Here is a 27814-nt window from a genome sequence, read left to right on the forward strand (position 1 = left end):
AGCCAGGTAGAATATACAGACTACACTGCACTGTTAAGAAGGCTTGTTTTACATTGTAAATTATTCAATAATATGGCCTTTGAGAGACAGAAAGGTTTGTGGGGGTGAATCAGTGACGAATGTAAATGGGAATATAGAGCTAGTGATCCATCATCTCTGTGGAAACAGCACAGTGGATTTTCCGAGGTGAGCGTGTTGCTTGGCGATGAAGCTTTGGGGGAAGAAAACACTTTCTGCAGCAGATGCTCACTAGAAAAGCGAACACATTTTGAACTGATAGCGGAAATAGATAAACACAGGCATTTTAAGATGATCTGGACACTTTGTTAATAATAATGTTGTGTAAATGACAAGCTCACACTAAAAGTACAATCCTCACACATTTTTCTTGTTCTTATACTGAATGTGAAACACTGAAACAAAATGAGATTTGATGAGAGCTGTAGAACAGCTGAAATATGAGCTCTCTACGAGAGTTGCCAAAGGCGTTTTCCTTGCTCCAAATCCAACCTAAAAGAAAGGCACGTGACAAACGAGTTCAAATGCAATTAGTTTTTAATATATTTATTTACAGGGTAAATATTACACATTTATGTTGTTACCATTTGTCAAACAATAACAAAAGGGGAAAATACACACTTAAAGTGGTCGAGGCATAATAAATAACCATTAATCCTGCGTTTTCTTGGGTTCAGCATACACTTGGTTACTTGCTAAATAATATGGCTCACCGACAACTAAATAAACAAACGTTGGAATAGATCAGCTGAATAATGTCACCAGTCCTAATTTGCTCTTTTAGTGAACCTCCAATGAACAGCTTGATATTTTAAGAAATGACCGGAAGGAACATTTAATACATTCTATAAAACTGTCATTAAAATTGAGAGAATCCTACACCACTAATGATTACTACAGTTCTCTCTCATGTCAAGTCTTTTTCCCCTCATACTCAGACCAAGTGTCTGAAATCCCACCAATCCGAAGCAGCGGCGCCACTGAGCTTCGGCCACACAGGCAGTGGGGTTTAAGCTTTTCGGGTCAGAGTTTCCCCACTGGCTTTTACACAGACATATGGGACACCCACGGAAATAAGAGTCCTGAGATTCAGCAGCAAATGTTTCCAACGTCTGCTACAGGATGAGTCTTTGGCCCAGAATTTTGCGGTTAATCTCAGCCAAGGCCACCGAAAACACAAAAGCCTTCTCATCTGAAAGGTTGGCATAAATGTCAACCTCCCTTTCCTGTTTTTCTGTGAAAGAAACCAAAAAAAAAAAATGCTTAAAAAAAAACAAAGATGGCCAGACTGTTATCAACATAGAACTGAACCAATTTTGTACACCAAGCATAAATCAACCACCAAAAGCTCAGAGCGTCATAATAATGTAATTTATTTCAAAGTCTTTATTAAATAAATAAATGAAAGGTGCAGTTGATCAGCAGTGGAAGAGCTAATAATGCACAGACGCTTCCAACCCAGCAATGATTTATTCAGCAGAGAGTAAAGAAAGAAGCGTGTGTGTAAATCATTAATCCACAATATGAAAGCCGTACTCTTGGAAACAGTACAATGAACTGCATGCCTGCTCGATGACTGCTGAATATTTCCATTGTCCACATGGACATAGAGATCTGGCTTTATCTAAAGCAAACTGGGGTCGCTTGACAGTCACAGAGGGTTCCAGTTAGTATGAGAAACTGTTTGGTTTACAGCTAGGTGTGGCTGGGAGTGAAGAGAGATTCAGTGGGATCAGTGGAGACATGCCAAAAAAAGAGGCTTTTATTCTCAATGCAAATGCAAATAAACAGGAATCTCAAGGGGGAGCGTGAAATCAAAGAGGGGCACGATGGGAGTAAAGGTCAGATTGAGTAGTGGGATGTCAGGTAGATCTTGGTTACTCCAGGCCAAACAGGAGAACGTTCAAATCCATCAAAATATCTCACTTTCTAAATGTAGCCGAGTATTTCAACTATTTCTCTGAAATATTTCTTAACCTTTTAAATATTAAAATTGCTCTGATTATAGTTTTTGTTTGTTTTGCATTTTAACTAAGTGAGGTGAAGAAAGAGCAAGCAGAAAACCTCTTGACTGACTCAAATGATGACAAAATGGTGACAGTAACCAAACATAAGATTTCACACTGATGCAAATGCAGGTAAGAAAACTGCAATCAAAGTATTTTCAAGAACACCTCACAGCACATCAATGAAAACTATTTCATTAACTGGACATAGGACAACACCCTGACAAAAACACTTTTGTCAACCTTTTTAGAATGTGTTTATATTTACACACATTGAAGGGATAGTTCTATAAAACTGAATATTCTGTCGTTATTTACTCTTCCTTAACTTGTCTCAAACTGTCTGGGTTTATTTCTTCTGATGAACACAAAGGAAGTGGTTGTAAAAACCTGTAACCCTATATTTGTTTTTTCTACTATGGATGTCAAGAGTTACAGATTTCCAGCTTTCTATAAGTTATTTTCTTTTATGTTCAACAGAAGAAAGAAACTCAAAGATTCATTACCACTCGATAAGGAGTAAATGTTTATTTTTGGCTAGACTCTCCCTTTAGTTTATTTATTTAATGCCACATCAGCAACGTATGGCTATTTCATGGCAAAACGGATATACATACAAATATGACATAATAAAAACAAATTCGTATTACAGTAAAAAGTTACTTAGTCAAATATATAAAATATAGATAGTTAAAATTCACACAAAAATATATTTAAAGTTAAATATGATTTTTCAATTCAATTTTTGATAAATAATTTAAAATTCTTCCTGGTGGTGCCTTTTTTAAAATATCCATCAAAGTACTCTCCTTATAAACACTTTGACTAATGGCATTCAAACTTTCACATTCCAGCAAAATATGTTTGATGGTAAGAGCAGCTTGGCAGTGATTACATTTAGGTGATGCTTCATTATTCAGTAAATACAAATGAGTCAACCTAGAATGTCCAATTTGACATCTAGTGTAGACAGTCTGATCATGCCTGGTCTCAAAATTATAATTTGCAAAGTGTCTTTTATTTATTTTCGGGTTTATTTCATGTAATTTAGTATTTATGCAGTTGTCCCATTCCCTTTGCCATGTTTCGTTTATATTCAAATTAATTGTTTTAGGTCCTCAGGAGGAATTAAACATTATGTCACTTTAAGGAGATTGAACATCCCTTTAAAAAACATAAAGAGATTTTCAAAATGTTGTTGGTTTCATTGACATTGTTTAGCACCACTGTAATAGAATAAACTGAAAAACGACCGGCATACAATATAAAAGAAACCACCCAGGAATTCGTACTGCTCATGTTTATAGGTACCATAATGACAGACAGATGTGAGTCAATTACCTTTTTCTTCTTCTTGTTTCTTTAACCCAACAGTTTTGGGTCTTCCTCGCCCTCTGCGGATTGGATCTGAATGACTGTTAGTTCGGGATCTTCTCCTATTTTCCATATCACTGGTGGATGTTAAGTTGATCTTCTCTTTTCGAATCCTTTCCGTCCGTCTTCTCTTGTCTTCTAATTTGTCTGAAATGTAATTGAAGGTTAAGTTATAAATATAAATATTATTTTAATATATAAATATATAATATAATATATAATATAATATAATATATATAAATATTATTTTTAATATTTCTGCAGAGAAAAAATTCTGCAGATGTATGTGGAATGACTTTGAAATAAAAACAAAAATAAAAAGTAATACCTTTTTAACTTATATTTAATGTTTACAATGCAAATCCAATTAGATCCAATTATTTGGTAAACAAAGCAAGTCTCTCATATAATATATCTACTGAAAGACAGAAAATATTACTTTACAAACTGTATTTTAGATAAATCAAATAAACATTTTCATATTAGTTAATAATATTACTAAAATGTATTTAAAAACTGAATAATTATAAATTTACACTTATTTACACAATTAAAATAATTAGACTCGGGCTAAAAATCAGCGGATTTCTACATATACAGATTTCGTGTGGGCCTAGTTATAAGTAACTGGGGTTAGAGCAATCACATTCTACACACACAAAGTAGATTGTTTTAACAAACAGCAGCTCGCTTGTTTTTTTAAGCCCATCCCCCAACATTAATTGGCAGACTTTAAAGTCAAAAGTGAGTGTCAATCCACATGTGAATCATCAAATGCTGTAAAAAAACAAAACCATACGCAGTGCTGTAATCAGAGAATTAAGAGCTCGTTACTAAAGGAAGTAGGCCTGCGCCTCTCTGAGCGAGTTTATTTATAGGGCTCTACGGTCTCCAGTAAACGTCATTAGTAACACACTCTAGCAAGCATGTGAAGAGAGGAGAGCTGAGCTGAGCGACGATTTCAAAATGACTGCACCAGAATAATAATAATACACTGAAAGCTTTTCAAGGATCAAAATGCATACATGGGGAATTTAGCATTTAATATGTGTTTATATTTTAATCAAAGACAAATTTCCAGTGGCAGATTAAATGACATCTTAATTAAATAAACATATAAACTTGTATTTTTATATACAAGATCTTGAGAACTTTTTAAATGTTATATTCATGAAATGTTAAATTATGGATGAAAAAAATCTACTACTAATGTAACAGTTAATATATTTTTTTGTAAAAATAACATTTATTTTAACCTCTAATTTTCCAAATATATAAAATGATTAGCAATCAGAAAATGTATAACGTGATATTAAATGATTAAAACCTCTTGCTGACGTGGCAATTGGGTTTAAAACTCTACTAGTTAAGAGGTAAGCGGTAAAACATTGATTTAAATAGCAATTTATAATTGGGGGATTTTGCACTGTGATCCTTCAAATGGAGAATTCTAATATGTGTTATTCACTTATTCCTGTTGTTAATATGCCTGACAACATTTTTATATGTATACCTTTGTTATGCTTAATGCCAATTCTTTTGTATATCATGGTCAATTATGAAAATCAAAAATATAAATATATTTTTTTACTCACAACAAAAAATTTCAAACAGGGTGCATCGATGGAAAAACCCTAATCAAATGACATTTACTTGTTTTGTTTTTGAGCTTGAAGATCATTTTGACCTACATAATATATACATGTGGTATCGCAATTGATATTCATGAAAGCCGCATATTAAAATCAGACACTAATTATGCTACACTATAATAACACATTTTTACATGTCAAAAATAAAAACATGTCACTTGTATTAATTTATATCAAGCACTTGAATAATTTAACTTTCTTGGTGTAACTCAATTCTGTAAATTGCTGACGACAACCCATTCTGTCATCAACAGACATTTTATTTACACAGTCAAGTGTTTCTATGGAAGCCATTTAATTTGAAACAGTGATAAGATCTTTTTTTCTGCTCCCTCCCTTTACAGGCCTGCTATATGACTGCACATTAACTCAGGAATCCAGGCCCCGTCAATAACCTGCACTAACAAGAAGAGCTCTGTTCTGCAGCTAATGAACACTGCGCAACTCCTTCACAATTATGACAAAATCACCAGTAAATCCAGGTGGCCTTACATCTGAATTTCAGATAACATTAAAATATGAGAAGTAAAGGGAAAAAAGTACATTTATTTTCAATGTCACAATAAAAGTTTCAAACAAATATGATGTAGCAATTTAACCTATTATGCATTTTAAATAAATTTTACTCATTATTAATTGCTATTTTATTTCTAAACAATTAAATTAAAGCAAACTGATTTTCATTAATGCTGTGAATTCAATCATTCAGTGTTTTTACTTTCTTCTTTCGGTCCCCACATTTTGTAACAAATGTATGAAACTATGAAAGGACTGAAATCAATGACATCAAATGAGCATATTTTTAACCATTATGCATGAGGTAAAATTTTCTTTTATCTTCAGTTTTCACTACACAATTATCAAGTTTGGTTTGTTTCAAATAATTGTTATTGGATCAAATCTACAAGCATAAATAATTATTAAATGTCTACTCTTTATCACAGGCTTTCATTTCATACCGCTCGAAAATTACAGTTCCCTTACAAAAGAGAAAACAAAGCAAGGACAGGCAGGGCAGTCTAAAAAAAAGTCTGTCCCATTTCAGATTGAGCACATTATTCTTAGCAGAGTGAAGGATAAGCCTTGTATAAATATACCGCTGCTAAAACAGAAACCTGATGTTACAAATGAAAACACAATTCTCTCAGAAAAACAACTATCAGCGTTAATTTAACATAGGAAGATTCTTACACCATCTGAACATTAACAAATTAATTTGTTAGATGACATGCAGAAAGCTCTCAATTATTTATAGATAAAAACTATAAGTGTGCAAATCAACGTAAACATCACACTGCTTAAACTCTCAATGAACATTTGTGCAAAACATTCCAGTCATAACTCACTGTAACAATCACAGACTGACTGCGCTGGCAAAAATTGCAATGCACAAGCCAGCTAAGCTTTAAACAATAAAAATTTAAAAAAACTTCAGCATGTTTGAGAATTTCTGCTGGTTTGATTGAACAATGAGAGGCTGTTTTCTACATTATACAATACAATACTTATGACTGACCTAAAACCTGATGTTGAATAATAGGTTTAAATGGCAGAAAATCTAATTAAAGTGTTCTTTTATAACCCCGAGATTACGTTTATAAAAATAGAGTCAGGGAACCTGTAAAATCGAAATGTGGCCACATTTCCAAAGTGTGTAATTACAATCCACACACTCATCACATTTCAACAAGATTATAACAACCCAAGATGGCCTCTTATCACATATAACATGCTTTTATTAGATATTTTCCACATTTGAGAAATCACTGCAAGTGTCTCTAGCATTAAAACACAAAGAAACGTTCGAACTTCCATCCAATATAATAATTTTCGCATTTTTCAAGAAGTCTAATAAATAAGACATAGAAATAAGTGGATTGAAATATTGTCACTTGCTATTAAATAACAGAACTGTGGCAGGAGGGAGTGAAGAAAGAAAGAAAGTGAGAGAGAGAGAGAGGCAGCAGGAACAAGCTTTTCAGACAGGAATTAGTTTGCCCTTCCCCCAATCCCTCTTAGCACTACTCATTCAAGCAAGCAAACAGCCGCCACTGCGCCACTCATTTCAGTATTCGCAACACATCTTGCTGACTGGAAACTTGCCTGCTATTTATTTCCATTCACCAGTCAAATGAGTCCAACACATATCAATATTAAAAAAGAAAGACTAAATAACATTTTATTATCAGCATGACTCAGAAGTGTAGCAAGAAAACACAGGCTGACTAATTTTAGGCCCTGTTCACACTTGATACTCAAAAGCATTTTTGTTTATCTGCATCAATGATCTCATTTTTAGTTGAAGAGAAAAGTTTACTTATAAATGTAAAATATTACATTACGCTGTAATAGTTTTGAACATCCCTTGCAGAGGAGTCCTTTTCCAGATCAATATTAAAATCAAGGCCATTCGAAAATAATTTAAAAGTACATCATTTGCATAGGAGTGGATGTGTGGGACTATGCCTGAAACATAAAAGCCATATAATTTACCCATTACTCCAGACCTCTCGTTTAATTTGGCATTGAGAAGCTTTCGACTGATGAAGACGTAGCCACAAGGACAGGATTTACAAGCCACAGGAATCTGTGAAAACAGAAAGAAAGAGCTTAGTATTCACTGCTAAAGTTTGTGTACAATAAATGACTAAATATTTCCCAACACTGGAAGAAGAGCACTCCATATTAAGTATTTAAAGAGGGGAAAATATGCTGTGCCTTATTAAGGCAACACTGATGTTTAATTTGGGGAAAACTGACATTGACTTTGAAGTAAACAGGAAACAATAGTTTTCTGCTTAGGTGCCAAAACACAAGAACAATGAGATTGAAAAATACAGGCTTATGAAATGATCTGCAGTGACCTGTTTGCTCAAGGACAGAATAAACATAGGTATATTTATAAAACTCTAATATTTCATGTTATCATCATTAGAAGAGGCTGAAGTCTTCAAACGATATCAAACACACGAGTAACTTAAACAGTTTAATCGCAGAGTCAAGCCTCCGTGATATTTAACGAGACCAACAGAGAGAGCATAAAAGCTATCCAGTTTCATTGTTTTAATTCAGTAAGGTGAATTATTTTACACAAATACACAATATTATCGCTTAACCACAATGGAGACAAAATTAGGTGGAATATTGCATGCAATACGATTAATAAAATCAACAATATCATTTCGATATAATGGACAAAATGTGAAAACGATATTTTACATCCCCTAGCAACGCTGTTTCTAGGTCACAAACGGCTAACAAATGACTAACCCTGACTGAATCACATAAGACACTAAAAATAACAATTAAGGGATTAAAAACTTAAGCAAAAACACAAATTTATGAATCATTCATTCTCAAAAAACACCTCACCTGTTGGTCACACTCCGGGCATGATTTGGTGGCCATTTTCACTTTTTTTACTTTGTTAGTAGACATGTTAATAACAACGATCTTCAGTAATATCCACAGACCTCGGCGACCGCACTGTAAAACTTCCAGCTGCACTAACGCACACAGAGAAGTGCAGCTGATCGGCTTCCCGGGAGCTCTGACCAGACACACAAACCGACCGACCATCAATCGCACAATACACACTGCGCATGCGCTCTCTGGAGCTCAGTTCAGTCCTCGGCTGGCAGTTCACGTGACTAGCAGTCAGCAATGAAACGGTTTTTATGATTTTTGCCTGCTCCCTCTCTATAGTTAAGTAATGTGCGTCATTAAGTTAAGGAAGTAAAACAGTTATGAGTGAGCGAAAGGTAATATTTTTCATGCCCAGATATTTTCTTTATGAATGCTGCACTCTCCGAGCATGCGCACTTCAGCACGACAGTCACATGGTGAAGAACAATAAGTGCTGATGTGGGAGAAACTGATATTATGCTGTTTGAGACAAACGGCCATCGCTTTCTAATGCTATGTCTGTGTAATAATGTATAACACTCTCAGATACATCTTTAAATAAACATTTCCTAGAATGTACTCTTTCTTATATAATATTCTAACAATATGTTGATATGTAACTGTATATGTGTGTGTGAAAGTCTAAGAGAGCATCAGATTGCATTTGTAATATCTACAAATCTGCCCTATACCACCCTTTAAACTCAGTGTTGTAATTGTTCCCTCACATCACAAACATTTCTGTATACAGTTGAACAGTCAGTGTCTCCTTTCTAAATAGCTTCAATTTAGCTTTTTCATTCATTCATTCATTCATTCATTCATTCATTCATTCATTCATTCATTCATTCATTCATTTTCTTGTCGGCTTAATCCCTTTATTAATCCGGGGTCACCACAGCGCAATGAACCGCCAACTTATCCAGCAAGTTTTTTTACGCAGTGGATGCCCTTCCAGCCGCAGCCCATCTCTGGGAAAAGCTTTTTCATTATTTGCACAATATCCTGGAATAAATATGACAAATATTACTTAAGCTAATGCATAATCTGAAAGACTGGTTGTGTGGGATGATTTTGGTTTTCATGCTGCTTATCAGATCTCTTTAACTCAGAAACAACAAACATTTCAGTGAGCAATATTTCCAACAGCCTGACAAACATCCCTGTCATAAAACAATAGCTTTGTTCAATAGTAATATTAATAGTAATATTATATATAATATATTATTTAATATATAATAGTAATATTTGGCTCTTGCAGGAGAATCTTTGACACAAATCTACTGTATAACATAAAACATTACATTGATTTAAAAGAATTTGTCACCCAAAATTACATTTTTAAACTTTTTACTTACTCTTTGGTCTTAATTTACAGCCATGCCATCCTAATAGAAGGTGACTTTTATTTTTAGTCAATCCAGTAATGAAGATTTATAGCTGAAACTTTGGTCCTGGCTTTTTTTCAAGTCAGTTGTGCTTTGAAAACAGTTCTTAGCCTTCCACTACACTGTAAAAAATCAGTTGCCTTAAGTTTTTAAGCTGAATCAAATTAACCTTATGAGTCAATTTAATTAATATTATGTTAAACTGATTTAAAACAAGTTACACAACTTATACAATTAAGTTAAAACATGAACAACTAATAAGTTACAATGACCTGAGAACATATGCTTTCAGGACTAATCGATTATATAATTTTGTAGAGTGTAGCTGTTGATTTTTTTGGCATTTTAATAATCAAGGTTCACACTAAAATGTAAGCTAAAAAACGCTATGTTCCTTTTATTAAAAAATTACTTACATCTCAGAGTAAATGTATAGCTTTTTATTATTATTTTAAGAGTTGACATGCTATTTTTTAACTATTTTTTTTACTTCACATATATGTTAACATTCGTATAGGTTCATATTTACTTACAATAAAGTCACATTTTTTCTTATGTTTTTATCCTCCTGTTAAGTTTTTTTCCCAGTTATTCCTTCATAACAATGCCCTTCTGAAACCTATTCACTTTTAGACTTTTCTTTTATCTGACAAAATGGGCGACGAATCAAAATGTTCATTGTATAGGCAAACTTCTGTTGAACACAATGGAAAATATTTCTGAAAAAATGTTGTAAATTGGTAACCATTAACTATGATAGTATTTGTTAGGTACAGGTTTCCAACATTTTAAAAAATATCTTTTTTGTGTGTTTAACTCACACACAACTTAAAAAATGTCTTAAAAGTTTGAAACCTCTTGAAAGTGAGTAAAAAGAGGGAACATTTTATGTTGGTGTGAGTTAACCTGTTAAACTTAAGAAAAATGATGACTAAAGGAGACATTCTACCATAATCATACATTTTCACTTGACAGGACCTGATAGGAACAAGCATAAAATCATACAATTTAATGAGAACGCATTCTTTATCACCTTTTTTGAACTTTTATTATATAACATAAAGATAAATTTAATACACATCATTTACAATAATAATCATTAGATTATTTACAATGGTGAAAATAAAGAAAGACAAAACAAGAGGAAAAAACAACAGAAATCAAAACAAAGAAACATGAACAGGTTATCTGATCTGAGGATAGAAATAAAGAAATTAAGCGTGAAGAGGGGAAAATAAGAAGATAACAGTAATTTAGAAATTAAAGGTCATGCAAAATGTATATGTTTTGAGTTTTTTTTTGTGAAGTGAATCTGGAATTGTAAGTAAATAATTTTTAATCTCTTGTATAAATGCTATAATTATCAGCATCCGATTTGAAAATGTACATTTATGAATATAAAATCTGCATAAAAAAGAATACGTTTTATTATTAAGCAGACATTACAATTTGTCAGTTTGTATAAATAAAAAGCTTTTGGAAGTGATATTTGAGATAAATAAATGACCATTTTGCCAAAATTGGGACACAGTTGGCATCCTTGATCACTGTCAGCTTCTCTTTTGTCAAATGATGTCACTTCTGAGTCATTGCCTTAAAGGTGTATTGCACACATTTTATGTTAAATGTAATGCAAATGTGACAGGACTGACCGAAACATGGGCACAGTTGTAAAATAACATTTATTTGTAGAAATTATTTATAATTTCAAGTTTTAAATCATTTGATGTGAAAGATAGCAACTTAAACTTGCTATTTCAGACCCCCCCCCCCCCCTAAATAATCGTTTTTAGCATAACAAAACTATTAGTATAAGTTGCAGTTTCAAATGGGCAAGGAAAACGACAGGGTTTTATGGTTGTAAAGAGAACCAAATTAATAGCAACTCACAAAAAATCAGCCATCAGTCCATTTTTAGGATGAAATACTTTTTATTCGCTGTATTTATTTATTTTTTTTCAGGGACTGATAATGTACGTTTCTGGTAGAATGTCCCAAATAGTGGGCCTACTCCCATTCAACACAAATATGCAATTACAACATGCAGCTTTTACAGTTCTTCCAGTCAGTCCTGTCATCTGTGTAAAATATTTCCTTCCTCACTCTTTTGCTGCTATCTCTGTTATAGCAACTCCCCGGACACCGCATGCCATACACTCTTTGAAGCACAAGCCTTAAACTGCAGACAATTTACAGCAGTAAAGCAGCATTTTTCTCCATGTCACTGAACAATGGCTAAAGCCTTGTGTTGAGTGCCTAATGAAGTAGAAAGTACCTAAAAGCCTTGTGTTGAGTGCCTATTGAAACAGAAAAGACAATCTTAAAAGAATATCATGTGTGGCTCTGCAGACTTCATGGTTATTGGTTGCACTGTGGGAAACTTATGTGCTCTTCTTATGTTAAACAGGTCATTGTTCAGCACAACACTGCTCTTTTAACCTCACACAAGATGACGTAAGCTGCTGGTACATAGGGTGTTAATTACATTTCCTTAGAAAATCTGAATTTCTGTGACTGAATGAGTATCTTGTTTGAGGCTTTTTTTTGTATCAAAAAACTTCACTGACAAGTCAACAGTTACGAGTTCAGTTTTACTTTGCCTCATAAAAAATACTTAAAAAATAATAAATGATAACACTAATAAAGGCAACCTGACAAACAATATTATAGTACAAATAAAAGTTTCTGAATGATCATATCATGATCATGATAAAAAATAATTCACACCTCTCTTGTCAAGGACTGGATAATCCTGATTACAGAAATCATAATTATGGAATATTCATTCATTAATTTTCCTTCGGCTTAGTCTCTTTATTCATCAGGGCTCACCACAGTGGAATGAACCGCCAACTTATCCAGCATATGTTTTATACAGCAGGTGCCCTTTCAACTGCAACCTAGTACTGGGAAACACCCATACACTTATTTACACACATACATATGGCCAATTTAATTTATTCAATTCACCTATAGCGCATGTCTTTGGACTGTGGAGGAAACTGAGCACCCGGAGGAAACTCACGCCAACATGGTGAGAATATGCAAACTCCAAACAGAAACTGATCCCTCCTGGACTCGAACCAGCAACTTTCAAGCTTCTAACCACTGAGCCACCTTATCACCTTTACTTTAAAAAATAATAATTCACTTATTCATTCATTTTCTTTTCGGCTTAGTCCCTTTGTAATCTGGGGTCGCCACAGTGGAATAAGCCGCCAACTTATCCAGCCTATGTTACACACAGCAGATGCCCTTTCAGCTGCAACCCATCACTGGGAAACCTTAAAAAAATAATAAATTATAATAATAATAGTAAAGACAACCTGACAAACAGTGTTACAGCATAAATAAAAGGTATACTACAAATTTCCGAGTGATCATATCATAAAAATAATAATTCCCACCCCCTCTTGTCAAGAAATGGATAACACAGATTAAAGAAACCATAATTATGGAAAAGATTGGACATATATTAAAAGGAAAATCCAAGTCAATTCAGAAGCTGTGGGAAATTCCTGTGACCTGTCTTAGTATTGATTATAAGTCTATTATTTATTCTTAATTGTGCACTTTGCGGTATTGTAATATTGTTCTGAATTAGACCACACTGCTTTTTTTCTTCTTCTTCACTTTTTTAGTCCTTCGTTTTTTCCCTTAAAAATACTGTATATTGTTTATGTTTTACTCATTGCTGTAAATACAACTCATCTTGAAAAATTCAATAAATGATAATTGACAATAATGCTGTTTTATAAATGAAGTTGTTGAGAAGAGACTGCTTGTAAAACAGCATTGTTTCCAGCAGATGGCGACATTTCATTCTAAATAAAAATATTTATAATAAAACCTAAAACTACTCAAATATGAACAAAAATGTTGCACTTTTCTCTCATTCTGAAAAATTTCTGATTGGATTTACTGTGTAATATCTCATATTGTGAAGACATAATTCCTTTTATTTTGATAAGATACAACACACACACACACACACACACACACACACACACACGTAGATTGTATGTTTATGGATTTTCAACATTTACAAAGATCAAATAAACAAACAAAGTGCACAGGATGGGAAATAAAGCACACACACACACACACACACACACACACACACACACACACACACACACACACACACACACACACACACACATATACATATATATATATATATAGGAAGATATTTTGAAAATACCCTGGTTGCTGGCTTCCAGTAATTTTCCCTTTAGCAACTAATGGAAGTCAATGGCCAGTCAATGCCAGCAATACACATTCTTCAAAATATCTTATTTTGTGTTTATCGAATGAAAGAAACTAATAAAGATTTAAAACCACGCTAAAAAATGCTGTCTGCAAATTTGTTGCAAACAATTTCTTTGTGTTGAATTTAAACAAACAAATTAAATTTAGTAATGTTCAATTTAACTAGTTTGTTTAAAATCAGCCCAAATAAATTGTTTACAACCCCCTAACTGAAACTTTTTAGTAAATCCAAGGAATTATTCTTAAATATTTTTTTCAGTGATAAAGGAGAATAAACTCTGACGTAATTTAATTTTTTTTTGCGGGGTGAACTATATCGATATAGATCTTTAAGTGCAATTATTAATGTTAAAATATTCAGCATTTAAAAAACAAAAAAGGTTCAGAATTTCAGGAAAATTTAATCTGTGTCACCTTTGATGGCAAAGTGTGTGCGCGCGAGCGTGAATGTTTTGATCTTTCTGTTTTGTTTAGGGTTTTTTGCATACTTTCTGATGAAATTTCAGCCGGCTGTGACAGTCGAAAAAGTCTCCTCCCCTCACACACACCCACCGGCTGCGGCAGCTCATGTGACGCTGGGTATTGTAGTTTTACTGTGTTTGCAATTGACTGTCAACTGTAGCTAATTGGACTAGGAAAAAACTACAACACCCATGACGAACAGAAGCACAAGCGCGCTGAATGAGAGACCATAAAGGTTGGCGGGTGGATGATAGTAGGCAGGCGGTGTGGTCAATCGCTGATACGGTCTAAACGCTTGATTATGCAGACCGGACTAGTACAGAAGAAACATTGTCTGAAGTGATTTCGCTTTTTATTTGTTAGTTTTAACGTTTACTTTTTCTGACTGACGGTTAGACCGAGAGTTACCGTTATCAGTTCAAACGCGTATCCTTCTCTCGGGCTTTTGACAGCTTGATTCTTCAAACGGACTTGACTTCCTCACTGTGCCGAAATGTTTCGCTTGCAGTCGCTGGCAGCTCGGTCGTTGGTTGCCGGGGCTCTGGATCAGTGCACCCCGCTGATATCTCTTACCGGGGTGAGACACAAGTCTCAAGCTCCGACCGTCGAGAAGTACGGCCAGATGCGCTTCAGCACCGCCGAGGCTAAAGTGCCCGCCGGGGGTCTGCACGGTAAGATGCGAGAGAAGACCCTGACGATGGACACCCTGAACCCGCAGGTGAAGGCTGTGGAGTACGCCGTGAGAGGACCCATCGTTATCAAAGCTGGAGAGATTGAGAGATGCTTGGAGGAGGTGAGGACATGTTTCGGAGATTTGTTTTCTTTAAAGAGGCAGTTCCAGTCACATGCTCTTGACCACGGCAAGCGTTGTTCACATAATGGGCATCTGTGCTCTTCTCTTATAGGGTGGAACAAAACCCTTCTCTGAGGTCATCAAAGCCAATATTGGTGATGCTCATGCCATGGGACAGCAACCAATCACCTTCCTCAGACAGGTACCCAACATTGCATAACATTCTTGTATAAAAAAAATCTTCTTTCTTGGATTTGAGAATAGAGGCACCAGATGGTGGGAACAGAACTTGATTTGGTCTCACCAGGTGTAATAATAGTAAATTTTTTTCATACATTGGTAGATGGGGATAAGCAAAGCTATACTTTAACATCTCACAGCCATTGTAAAATGAAATCCGTAAGTTTAATGATGAGCAATTCCAGCGTTATGGATGTGACATTTACAGTAAAAACTCAAACATATATCCACATAGAAAGTTTATATTTATGTATATTTATGTTTGTTTATATTTTCCAAAACTTTTAACCACAGAGTTATGGCAGCAGAAAAATATCAATCTGTAAACATATTTTATGTTTTAAATGAGGGAAAAATTAACATGCGTTATGGATGTGATCAAAAATGTCTGCGAGTTTACAGTACACAACATACTTTGTTGAAATTCTGTAAATTAAACTGTACAACCCAAAATAAACAATGATAATCAAAATAAAAGGTGGTTTTCTATTGAACAAACAAGGTTTTTTTTTTTAATTGACATTTTTACATTTATGAGGGAAAAGCTTTGGTATAGATGTGACTTCTCTCCATTATGGATGTAACGGATGTGAAATTGCCTCTCGTGTGACCATGATTTCAAACAATTATATTTGATTTAACAAAGATGTTTTTAAAGTACTGTAAAATACTTGCTTAAACAAAATGTAGAAAAAGTTTTTTCTATTTTGGTGAAACAATGGCAAGGTTGACATTTGCATGGAATTGCACTGATATATGAAAAACAACAAAAATGTGGCTTCCAGACATTTATTAGAAATCAGGGATTTGTTCTTAGTTTTTACTTGCAGTAAAGCTTTTACCAATGTGTATGTTAAAAAGGAAACAAATTCAAACTATTAAAATTACTACATTTACCGATAATTAAACAGCAGTGGTATAAATTCAAATCGAGGACGAGGTGGAGCTTTTGTTCTGCTTTTGGCCATTCATGTTTCTCTTGCACAGTGGAAATGACAATGCTTTTCAGTTTCTCATGCAAATCGGCAGTGGCAGAATATTAAAGTTGTTTCCTGTTAGTGCAAGTTTACAAAATGCAGCCATTTAGTATAAATCTAGAACTCTATCTTGCAGTTGACACTCTCATTTCCAAATGCTTCCTTTTTGTTAATTTTATTAACCATTGGTTTGCCACTTTAAAAAAAAAATGCAACACCCACACTTTAAAGTACACCTATCCTTGCTGTATATATATTTTTCTGGTTTGACAATACATCCCTGGGATGTACACAATTATACAGAAAAAAAATCTGGTCAACAATCATTGTGACCTAAATAAATAAATAATAATTTATAAAACAATTTCACAACATGCATACTTGGTTGCCACAATGCCAGTCACACTGATTGTTGTATTAATTATGTATCCTTATTCCTTGGAAAATTACACAATAGACTCTTCTTTAGATAGAAAAAAAATATCTAAATTTCTACCCTTTAACTTCCTGCTTCTCCTAATGGTTGACCATATTATGAATGTTAAATAAAATAATGGTTTACACTACACAGCATTGTTGGTTTACAAAAAAATAAATATTTTGGTTTAATTTAAAAAAAAAAAAAAGAAAAAAGAAAACATGTTAAATGAGAATCTGGTGGTAAATCAAATATATAGTTTGAAAACATTGACAGAGACATTTAAGTACCGTAAAATATAAACCTACACAAAAAGTTAGGTGTATTTTGGCCAATTATTATTTTTTTTTCTCCATGGCAAAGTTGACTTGTGGCTTTAAGACATTTAATAGAATTGGAATCTGGTGACTTTGGTAAATTAAATGTAATAGTTTAAAAACATTGACAGAGACTTTTGAGTATTTAAGTCGAGCAGACATAATCCTGTCGCACTACTACACTTGATTTTGGTTTTATTGTAATAAATAAATAAAAAAAACAACATGTTAAATGAGAATCTGAAATATTTCATGGCATGCTTCAAGAAATAAAGATGATTTAGTGTTCAAAAATGTTTTATTTAGATTATGTTCTTAAATAAATTGGTCTTAAACTTTTGATATTTTCATATTTTTCATAGCGTATGTATCAATTCTGGTAGTTTAACCTTAAACTGACGTATTAAACGTTTGGTAGAGGTTGATATTTTAGAAACTATGCTATGTGTTGAAACAAATTACATCGAGTATGTTAACTAGTGACATTAGGAGTTAAGAAATGCAATCCATACTTTTTTTTCTTGGTGGGGCAGTTAAAGGGCTAACCTAGAAAGAAGATTAAATATTTTTCAACTCTTGCAGCATGAAAGGGTTTGTTCAGGTTAATGAGGAGTCTGAGTCCTGTTTGTGCTCATTGTAGAGTTGCATGAAAGAAAGGCAGCTTTTGTTGACCACTCCACACAGTGTGTTTTGGAACACACTGCAAATTCCAGTGGGTGACAGTCTCTTATGATTGGCCTAGTTTAGTCTTAGTTGATCTGTGTTTTCATTATGAGCACAACAAAAGATGCTGTTGTGGCCTGAGACTGTGCAGTTTGTGAAGTAAATTTTCTTAAGAGCCAACCAAACACAACGTTGCATACTTTATTTATAGTAATAGTTTCTGGTCAGTGTGTCCCACATTGGGGATTTAAACTAAACTGAAGTTTTTTTTAAGCTTTTGGTTTTCATTAAAGAATGTGTTATGTTTTCTCTTAGTTACCTGTATATCTGTTAGCACAATGAAAAAAGCTTTCAAACTCATTTTTAATCTGTGTTTGTGCAGGTGGTTGCTCTCTGCACATTCCCTGAGCTAATGGAAAGCCCTAGTTTCCCAGAGGATGCAAAATGGAGAGCACGGCGTATCCTGCAGGGCTGCGGAGGTCACAGTCTGGGTGTGTGAAGGCCACAATGTGGAATCAAAATATAAAACCGTTTACAGAGTAGTGACTGGAAAGCATCCATGATACCCTGTTATTGCAGATCATGCAGTTCTCAGGAAGCTGGAAAACAATAGCCCTGAATCACAACACTGCATTGAGTGTTTTGCTGCAGTAACAGTTTTATGAATGCTAACGCATGTGTTTTTGTCACAGGGTCATATAGTGCAAGTGCTGGTGTGGAGTACATTCGTAAAGACATCGCTGCATACATAGAGCAAAGAGATGAGGGAGTTCCTTCAAACTGGGAAGACATTTACCTCACCACTGGAGCTAGTGATGGCATAATGGTAAGAATCTGTGTATGTGCAATCGAGACTGATTACTTGGTTAATGATACCAACAATAACACATTCTGTTTTTAAGACTATTCTGCGGCTGCTGGTTTCTGGGAAAGACTCTTCTCGGACTGGTGTAATGATCCCCATTCCTCAGTACCCGCTTTACTCTGCCGCAATCTCAGAGATGGATGCTGTTCAGGTCAACTACTACTTGGATGAGGACAACTGCTGGGCCCTGGACATCAATGAACTTCACAGAGCCTATCAGGCTGCCAAACAGCACTGCCAGCCCCGAGTCATCTGCATCATTAACCCTGGCAATCCTACGGGTAGGTATTCTTGTGTGCTAGGAAACACAATGCCCTTCTGGTTGTTTGGATTCACTGGCATGTCCTCTGGAAAGAAAAGTGTGTCCTTTTCACCCCATGTTCTTTTCCAGTCATGATACCTTGTGAATGGGGACTAATGCTGGTGACATCTAAAGTTACAACCATATGATTTCTAGGCATTATATTCTCGAGCCTCAGCCCTTTTTCCCCCTAAATCTTGTGCACAACAAAACAACTTTTAACTTGCACATGTTCCCTTTTCTTGTAGATGTCTCTCAATTTATTTATTTGTTTTTTCACTGGTGATTGGCAGTGTGCAAAATCACTCGTATTGAATGGTACTAAGCAAGTTGTTGCACAGAACTTGTCATCCTCAGTTTTTTCCTTTCGAATTATATCGCTTAAGCTTTTCCACTTCTGTTTAATCTTCTCCACTACAGCACAAAACAACTGGTCAATTGTTTTGTGGGAAAAACTTCCAAGCTATAAAAGAAAAATAAGTGAAATGAAACTCGCTATTGGGTCCTATTTGATTTGCTTAACTATATTGTTTTATGTTTGAGCACCACTAAGTAGTTTTTTTTTTTTGTGACTTCAGCAGCTCATGACATGTGAGCAAAATCTGCGGCACGTCCAACTTACAAAAACAAAACACAGCGCATTTGTCTAATGTTTTGCGCCTTGGTGTACACGCACTCTTTGTTTTGTCATGAGGCATTAAATGTAGTAATAAGCATGAGCAAAAATTGTCCAGCTGTGTGCTTTTTTAAGTTGCATCATAAGAAATGATTGCTGATTGCTTTAATTATATAATGCTTGCATTCTTTTTCTTATTTTTTTTTTAAATTTGTTTTGTTTTTCATTTAGGTGAACTTTCATTTTAATTCTGTCATTCCCTTCCCCATTTGTCTTTCTTTTCTCTTTACAGGTCAGGTTCAGAGTAAAAAATGCATTGAAGAAGTCTTGCACTTTGCTTATGAGGAGAACCTCTTTGTGATGTCAGATGAGGTAATCACAACTCGTGCTTTTTTGCATTCATTATATAATATTTTATTTAACATAGATTTTTTTTTTTTTATTGAGATATTAAGCAAATCAGATATCATTGATGATGATAACAATAATAATAATAATAATGATAATAATAATAATAATAAATGTTTTTGAGCACCCAATCTTCATTTTACAATGTAAGAATAATGTTAGGCCTAATGGTAGAGTATTGATGCTGAGTTTTCAGCCTTTTTCTATCACAGGAATAAATGAGGAAGTAATCTTAAACAGTAAAGCAATGCAATATAGGGTTAATAAACACTACTACTTTTTCTGTACAAGTAAACACTGTCTTGATCCTCACAAAATGCTACTTTCAAAATCATTTGGTAACACTTTACAATAAGGTTTATTAGTTAATGGATTTACTAACATGAACCAATCATGAACAACACATGTACAGCATTTATTATTCATAATTGAACATTTACTAATGCATTATTAACATCCAAGTCCATGCTTGTTAACATTATTTAATGCACCATGAGTTAACATGATCTAACAATGAACAACTGTATTTTCATTAACTAACGTTAACTAACATGAACAAATACAGTAGTAGATGTATTGTTCATTGTTTGTTCATGTTAGTAAATGCATTAATTAACATTTAACTAATAAACCTTATTGTAAGTGTGACCAATCATTTTTGAAAAATCATATTATTCCCCGACAATATTGTATATTTAATTTGAATGTATTTGGATGTATTCTGACCTCAGTTCCCTAAACACCGTTTAAGTTTACTTAGTTTGACCTCCCCATGGTCACCATGTTCTCAGTGGTGTTTTGTGCCATTGCTGGCAGGTGTATCAGGACAATGTGTATGCTCCAGATTGTCAGTTCCACTCCTTTAAGAAGGTGCTATACGAGATGGGTCCTGAGTACTACAACAGTGTGGAGCTCGCTTCTTTCCATTCCACTTCCAAAGGCTACACAGGAGAGTGAGTGTCCCTGCACATCATGATTTTGCCAAGAACGATGCCATCCTAGATTAACACCTATGTTGAGGCTGTAATATCAATTTTGTTTAAAAGTGTAATCCATACCTAAACCCAACCATAACTGTATAAATATTCCCAAGATCAGAGGAATAATTGTTGGATAACACTCATGTAGAAGTGCATAAACCTAACTATAAGCCTAAACTTAACATAAACGGTAAGCATATCCCTTAATTCTGATTGGGATGTTGTTTCAAGATCAACACGTGGATATTAATCCAGGAACATGTTCTACTTTGTGAAATCAGGTTGGCGGAGTGTCCCTGTTCTTGATCCTTCACTAGGGTTAGCATGTGCTGCCATTTGATATGGTCTGCTCTAGATCAGCTTTCACTGACCCTTCACACACTTTCACATGACATAACCACAGTATCCTGAGACATATTTAGATGTCGTCTGACTTTGTAATTTGCAATATTTAAATAGACCTGATGTTGAAATATCAACCACCTTCAGTCGAGTTATTGACATTTGCAAGGATGACTTGAACTGGTCAAAGTCAGTCTACTGACTAGGCCTCAGATGTTATTTCTTTGTTAAATCTTATTTGACATGAATTGTTGTTTAAAACACTACCCTCTCAACAAATGGAATGTGGTTTGACTGGAATTAAAAATGTGTGTTTGTTTTAAAAGAAACTTAAAATATTTATGTTTCAAGTCGAGACAGTACAGGTGAATATGGTAAAAATTAAATAATATTTATAACCGTATTTCCCAGAATTGTATCTCTTGATTAAAAATCCATCGTAAAGCTGGAATGGTTTGGTCCTCGAAATATTTCAGAATCAAGTTGTCCATGGGGTCTTAAAGTCTCAAATGTCAGAAACAATATTTCACAATTTTAATCTGGTATTTTCCTTTGTCCAAGTAAAGCTACCCAATCCAGTCAATACTCATTTAATCACCTAGCAATCAATCTAAAAGAACATTTACATTTTAAATAAGTGGCAGGAGGAGTGGGATGCATTGGAAAATAATAAATTACATGAAATCCAACCTGAAATCTCAGAATTTTAAGACTAGATTTGATCAAGTGATTTTTACCTGATGTCGTATTAGACATACGAGAATAACCCCACCCCTTTTTAACTTGCATTGTTTAAAAGTTCTCCATGTATTTATAGCTACCCAGTGAGGACAATGACCTGGACAGACTTCTGTGCAAACTTTGTCTATTATAAGTGTAAAAAAATTGTAAAAGTTATATTGAAAAAAAACTAGAGTTGGCTTGTTTTGGCACCATATTACAAAATATGTATCTAAGAAATGCCTCATTAGAAGTAAATGAGTAAAAATCTTTTTTTCAGTGGACTATCTTAAACTTGTCTTTACGAAACCTGCAGAAACCTTGTGAAATACTTTTAAAAATACTGCATGCCCCTCCCCTTATGAATAGGGAAATGAATAAAACTGTGAGGTTTTAAGTACTGCTAAATTAAAGATTTATGGTTCAGTGCAGGAGAAAAGTAATGCCTTTAAAAATACGTAGACATAAATGAATTGATAGTAGTTGAAATTGAAAAGACGAAAATCTTTAAGTTTGTTTTGGATATTTACAAAAGAAGTGCAAAATGCTTTATGAATGGCTATCATCTCAGAATGGACATGTAAATAAAAAGTAGCGTCTGTAGTAGGGCTGTGCGATTTAATACAAACTGCAATTTGAAATGTAGTGATTAGTCAATTGCAAGAGGCTGCAATATAAAATATGTATTTAATTGCCTCCACCCAGAGCAAATGAGCAAACCAATCAGATTTGCATCCGAACAATGCAGTACGGCCACAATAATAATAATAAAAAAATTACAATAAAAAGAAGAAAATAGAGCAAACGGGAAAGTGTGGACAAGTAGGATGATGGTGTCTGCTGCTTCAAAAGCATTAATAAATGAATTAAAATCAAAGAAAAACAGGACATTGGTAATGTGAGGATATTTTTGTTTCTAAGTCAGACTCCAAAAACAGGGAATTATTAAGAGCTGTCACAGAATTGTTGGCACTGCATTCAGATTGAGCTCACGCAAGACTACAAAATTAAATCGCAAATCAAATCACAATATTGGTTAAAAAAAAAAACACAATATAATTTTTTTTCCCCCAAATCGCACAGCCCTAGTCTGTAGTGTCTTGCTGTAATGAATGTAGAACTCATGTCCTTGTTCATGCCTAAGGTGTGGCTTCAGAGGAGGTTATATGGAGGTGATCAACATGGATCCTGAGGTCAAGGCGCAGCTGGTGAAGCTCTTATCCGTTCGACTGTGTCCACCCTTGTCTGGCCAGGCTGCAATGGATGTCATTGTCAACCCTCCTCAACCAGACGAGCACTCATACCAACAGTTCCACCAGGTCAGTCTAGTGTGAAGTAACACTTGCTATTGACATTGGAACAGGTTGCTGATCTTTAACATTTGGATGTTTACATGATGAAGCTGTAAAATGTAAACAATCCTAAGTATTTCTCTCTTAGGTTTTGACTGGGTGACATGATGGGGTTTGTCGGATCTTTTTTTCAGGAGAAGTCATCGGTGCTGGGTGCTTTAGCAGAAAAAGCTAAGCTAACTGAGGAGATCCTGAATGCAGTTCCAGGAATTAAGTGTAATCCCGTCCAGGGGGCCATGTATGCCTTCCCTCGCATCTTTATCCCCCCTAAAGCTATGGAAGAGGCTAAGGCAAGTGCTTTTACTGCAGCATTGCTATTTGTTACTAGGTGTCTGAACAATTTACAGTGAACACTGAAAAACTAGCAAACCTGCTTTCATGAGCACTGGAATGGCAATGAATGTTATCTGATTAAACAAGGGTGGAACCTGCAACACTAGTTCAACACTTTTTTTTAGAAATTTTACCTGGAAGGCCAGCTTAATTTAACTGCAAATGCTATGCTGCATGAATATTAGTTGTGGTGGTTTATATTCATGTAGCCTCTAAGAATCAAATGAATGCTTGCTTGCATAATTTAGTTAAGTTCATATTAATTTCTACAGCACTTCACAATGTAGATTGTGTCAAAGCAGCTTAACATAGAAGTTTTAGTAAACTGAAATTGAAACTGTTAGTCTAGTTTTCAGAGGTGAAGTTCATAACGGAAGTTTGCTGCAGGTAAATGTAACTTTTGCAGAATTCATTAGTCATCGATGTGAGCGTTCTGCTTAGAGTTTTCTTAATGAGGTGCAGAGGGTAGTCAGGGGGACCCATGGCAAAGTATTTATTTATATTTTTATATTTATTGTATTTAAAAGCCATATTCTTATATGATTAAAGACAAAATCTTTTAAACGTGAAGCTGATCTTGAACATTTACTTTGGAAGAAAATATTACAATGACACAAACAAGTGTTTACTCTTCAGAACACTAACATTATTACCACATTACTGCAGATGGTTTGGGAAAGGGATTGTAGCCTTCATTTTAAAACTTTTTAAATTTAAAACATGGTGATTACTTTAAGTGTTGCTCAATAACTATTAACGTTACAAACATTTGGCATTTGCAATAAATGAAGAAGTGGTCTGCAGCCTGCTAAATCAGTTCATCAGTTTTTGAGCTGTGAAAATGATGGCACTCTAATGACACCCCTTTAGAACTTGCTTTGGTTCTGCTGTCTCACTATGATTCGTTTCACAGACTCTAGGAATGCAGCCTGACATGTTGTACTGTCTGAGGCTGTTGGAGGAGACGGGCATCTGTGTTGTTCCTGGTAGTGGTTTTGGCCAGAAAGATGGAACCTATCACTTCAGGTAACATTCTACTTGTAGCTCAAAGTTATTTGTTTGGTCATTTAGTACACATTTTTAAGTCTGTCATCTTTGTTTTTTGTTTGTTTGTTTGTCAACTCTGATGAAAGTGTTATGAGAAATATTTTTGGCCCTACTAAAAGGTCCATCATGATATTGATTCCTAAACACTACACTAGCAATTATCCTGAGCTATGACAGCACAGGCAGCAGAAAGAAACATGCAAACAGAACATTGAAAAGAGCAGAAATGAGGACTGTTAAATTGTGTACTCTTAAGCACACATGGAGTTTTACCACTTGTTTCAGCATTCATACCAAAATGATTTTCATTGTTGAAGAAGAAATGTGTGTATATACAGAAATAATCGAGAAAAAGATGCAGAAATACTTTTGTAGCGCTGTGGAGCTTTGTTTCTGATACTCATATGTTGCACAAATCAGCCTTGTGCTTTTTTTTGAGAAAATTTGAATAAAATGAAACTTAACCAACTAAATCCTATTTATCCTGTAATTTGTGATCTGCTAGACCAGGGCTGTCAAGTTTGGTTAGTGGAGGGCCGCAGCCCTGCACAATTTTAGTTTTATCCTTGCTCCAACACACTTACCGGTATGTTTCAAACAAGCCCGAAAGACTCAATTAAGCTGCGGTCACATTAGAGTTTGAGCATGCGATATTCTGTCATGTGGCGCTGCAAAAAGGGGCGGGATTAAACAAGATTATTAGACATTTAAAAAAGTGAGTGATTGCTCCATGTTTTAAATTTCTGTCCAGAGATCTTATGTTTTGATCCTCGATTGGTCTCATGCAGTCAAGTGATGCGATTTCGCAGGTCAGAGTTCACCAAGCTTGAACTTTGCACCGCAGCAACCTGCGAAACTTAGCGCATGAACCAGCGTGTCCGGTCTGACGCATTCGCGTGCGTATGAATGGAAGTCTGTGGGAGGAAAAGCCCAGTGTGACCGCAGCTTAAGTTTGATCAGGTGTGTTTAATCAGGGGTGGAAGTAAATTGTGCAGAGCTGCTGCCTCCTGAGTTTGACACCTGTCAGCCAGACTGTTTTGTGTTTGAGCGCCATCAAGTATTCTTGTACTGTAACTTTTGCAGCTTAAGGCAGGTAAACAAAAACCGCACTCTCGTTGGTTGGCTAGATTTTAGTTTGTCAACCCCCCAAAACTCTGTGTCTCTGTGTCAATTGACCAACTGTTCTGTGTAACCTGTTAGCTGGTCAGGTTACTAGTCTGTCTCCCTACAAACATGCATGTCTTCAAAACCTCAACATATGTATATTTACCCGTTTTAAGTTTTGGACCTCTTTGTGTTTGTTCCAGAATGACAATCCTGCCATCCAAGGAAAAGCTGAAGGTACTACTAGGCAAACTGCGAGACTTCCACGTCAGTTTCCTGAAGGAGTATTCTGCTCTGGAGTAGCTGCACACATGTAGAAAACCTGCTTAACACACTAATTGCTCATTTAAACTGTAAAGATAGCGTTGAGTATCATGCCTTTTTTTATTTATTTATTTTTTTAGATAATTGAAATTTTAAAGATAACTTAAGCCTAGAATTACAGCCTTGTTTACTAATATTTTGGGGGAATGCTTTCTAGGTGTGTTTTGGGGAAGAATTAGCAGTTTATTCATAATTGATGAATGTTTACTTTTTACTTTTATTAAGAAAGAAATGGGTCATAGGAACATTTTTATTTATTTATTTCTTCTCAAAATGAAAGGGTTAGTTCACCCTCCCTGTCTTAAAAGTTTCTCATTTACTCTCATTCAATAGTTCAAGTATTTCCGTGAACATTTGAAATGGATTTCTTTTTTGTTTTGAAGCAGCCATTAACGTCAGTAGTAATATTATGGAAGTAAATGGCTGTTTTTCACCATTATTCAGCTTCTCTTATTTTGTGTTCAACAGAAAAAAGTAACTAAAACTCATTTGAAACAATTGGAGGATTCATGTAAAGGAGTTACGATGACACAATTAAAACATTTTTTTGGTGAACTATCCCTTAAATTTTGCTAGTTTTACATCAGGGTGCATTAAAAACACTCTCTCGTACGTGATATTCAGTTACAAACATTATTAACAACTTTCCACACCAGGAACTGAACTGTAAAGCTTGACATCAGCAATGTTCCAGTTAAAAAAATCTTGTGTAGCACCTTATATAAACTCTGACGGGGATCTAGCCACTTCCTCTGCTGGTGAAGAGGAAGAGGTGGTGTGGTGTCGCTGAGGGTACATCTTTCATGTTATGGTTGTGGAAAGTTTACAAGGAGGGACTGTTTTAATGCTTGTTTTGTCCTCATCCTTAGTTGCGCTCATTGCCATGCAATGTACATAAATATTTTATCTCACAAAATTGCAAGCTCAGCCACAAGTTAAGCTTCTGTGGAAGATTGTGACTGAGCTGATGATTTATGGCGTTTCAGAAACCTGTGTGTTTCCCAGGCTGGCTAATAACTTTGACTAAAGAAAGTGCTGGCTTGTTTTTGTTTACTGATGTCTTTTCTTCCGTTTTTGAATTGCAAATCTTTTTGTTTATGAATTGCAAATCTTTTTTTGTTTTGTTTACTCTATTAAACCTAATTCTGTTTGAATCAGAGCAGGGGCCTGTGCCTTCAATCTAACTAAACTATATCTACAGATAAACAAACAAACAAACCAATTCAGTCATGCTTTGTTGGAAGCAATTTACTTTTTTTTTTCTTTTTTGATTTGGAGTTCATTGGAGAACATGTTTTAGTTTTTCTATTTGCTGAAGATTGATTATGTATTTCTATTTCGTATACTTTTCTATTCAAATGAAACTGACTTGGATTAGTTTTGTGATTTATTAATTTAAAAGCATTTAGCAGCATTTCAGATGCTTTAAAACTCGCA

General features: G+C 34.7%; 2 protein-coding genes across 2 annotated transcripts; one reads left to right on the forward strand and one right to left on the reverse strand.

The window, feature by feature from the left end:
• Positions 1–537: 537 nt before the first annotated feature.
• On the reverse strand, positions 538–8640 carry zgc:92818. Its single transcript, NM_001002512.2, has 4 exons — positions 8423–8640; positions 7544–7637; positions 3366–3545; positions 538–1252 (listed from the first exon to the last, which is right to left on the reverse strand). The coding sequence occupies exons 1-4, from the start codon at positions 8486–8488 to the stop codon at positions 1134–1136; spliced, it is 459 nt and encodes a 152-aa protein (NP_001002512.1). The 5' UTR covers positions 8489–8640; the 3' UTR covers positions 538–1133.
• Positions 8641–15242: 6602 nt separating this feature from the next.
• On the forward strand, positions 15243–26650 carry gpt2 (glutamic pyruvate transaminase (alanine aminotransferase) 2). Its single transcript, NM_001098757.2, has 11 exons — positions 15243–15370; positions 15483–15572; positions 18368–18476; positions 18678–18811; positions 18888–19131; positions 20060–20139; positions 20992–21128; positions 23362–23536; positions 23704–23859; positions 24816–24928; positions 26257–26650. Exons 1-11 carry the CDS (start codon positions 15254–15256, stop codon positions 26354–26356), a joined length of 1455 nt encoding a protein of 484 aa, NP_001092227.2. The 5' UTR covers positions 15243–15253; the 3' UTR covers positions 26357–26650.
• The last annotated feature ends 1164 nt before the right edge of the window (positions 26651–27814 follow it).

Source organism: Danio rerio, chromosome 7, assembly GCF_049306965.1.
Source record: "Danio rerio strain Tuebingen ecotype United States chromosome 7, GRCz12tu, whole genome shotgun sequence".
In the NCBI taxonomy this organism is placed as follows: domain Eukaryota; kingdom Metazoa; phylum Chordata; class Actinopteri; order Cypriniformes; family Danionidae; genus Danio; species Danio rerio.

Excerpts from the sequence above, each read along its gene's own strand:
- zgc:92818 (NM_001002512.2), bottom strand. The coding sequence starts at position 8,488 with ATGTCTACTAACAAAGTAAAAAAAGTGAAAATGGCCACCAAATCATGC. Across the intron at positions 7,638-8,422 it reads GCCCGGAGTGTGACCAACAG|ATTCCTGTGGCTTGTAAATC; the intron begins GTGAGGTGTTTT and ends CTGTTTTCACAG. Across the intron at positions 3,546-7,543 it reads CGAGAGGTCTGGAGTAATGG|ACAAATTAGAAGACAAGAGA; the intron begins GTAAATTATATG and ends ATTACATTTCAG.
- gpt2 (NM_001098757.2), top strand. The coding sequence starts at position 15,254 with ATGCGAGAGAAGACCCTGACGATGGACACCCTGAACCCGCAGGTGAAG. Across the intron at positions 15,573-18,367 it reads CAATCACCTTCCTCAGACAG|GTGGTTGCTCTCTGCACATT; the intron begins GTACCCAACATT and ends GTGTTTGTGCAG. Across the intron at positions 21,129-23,361 it reads TCCAAAGGCTACACAGGAGA|GTGTGGCTTCAGAGGAGGTT; the intron begins GTGAGTGTCCCT and ends TTCATGCCTAAG.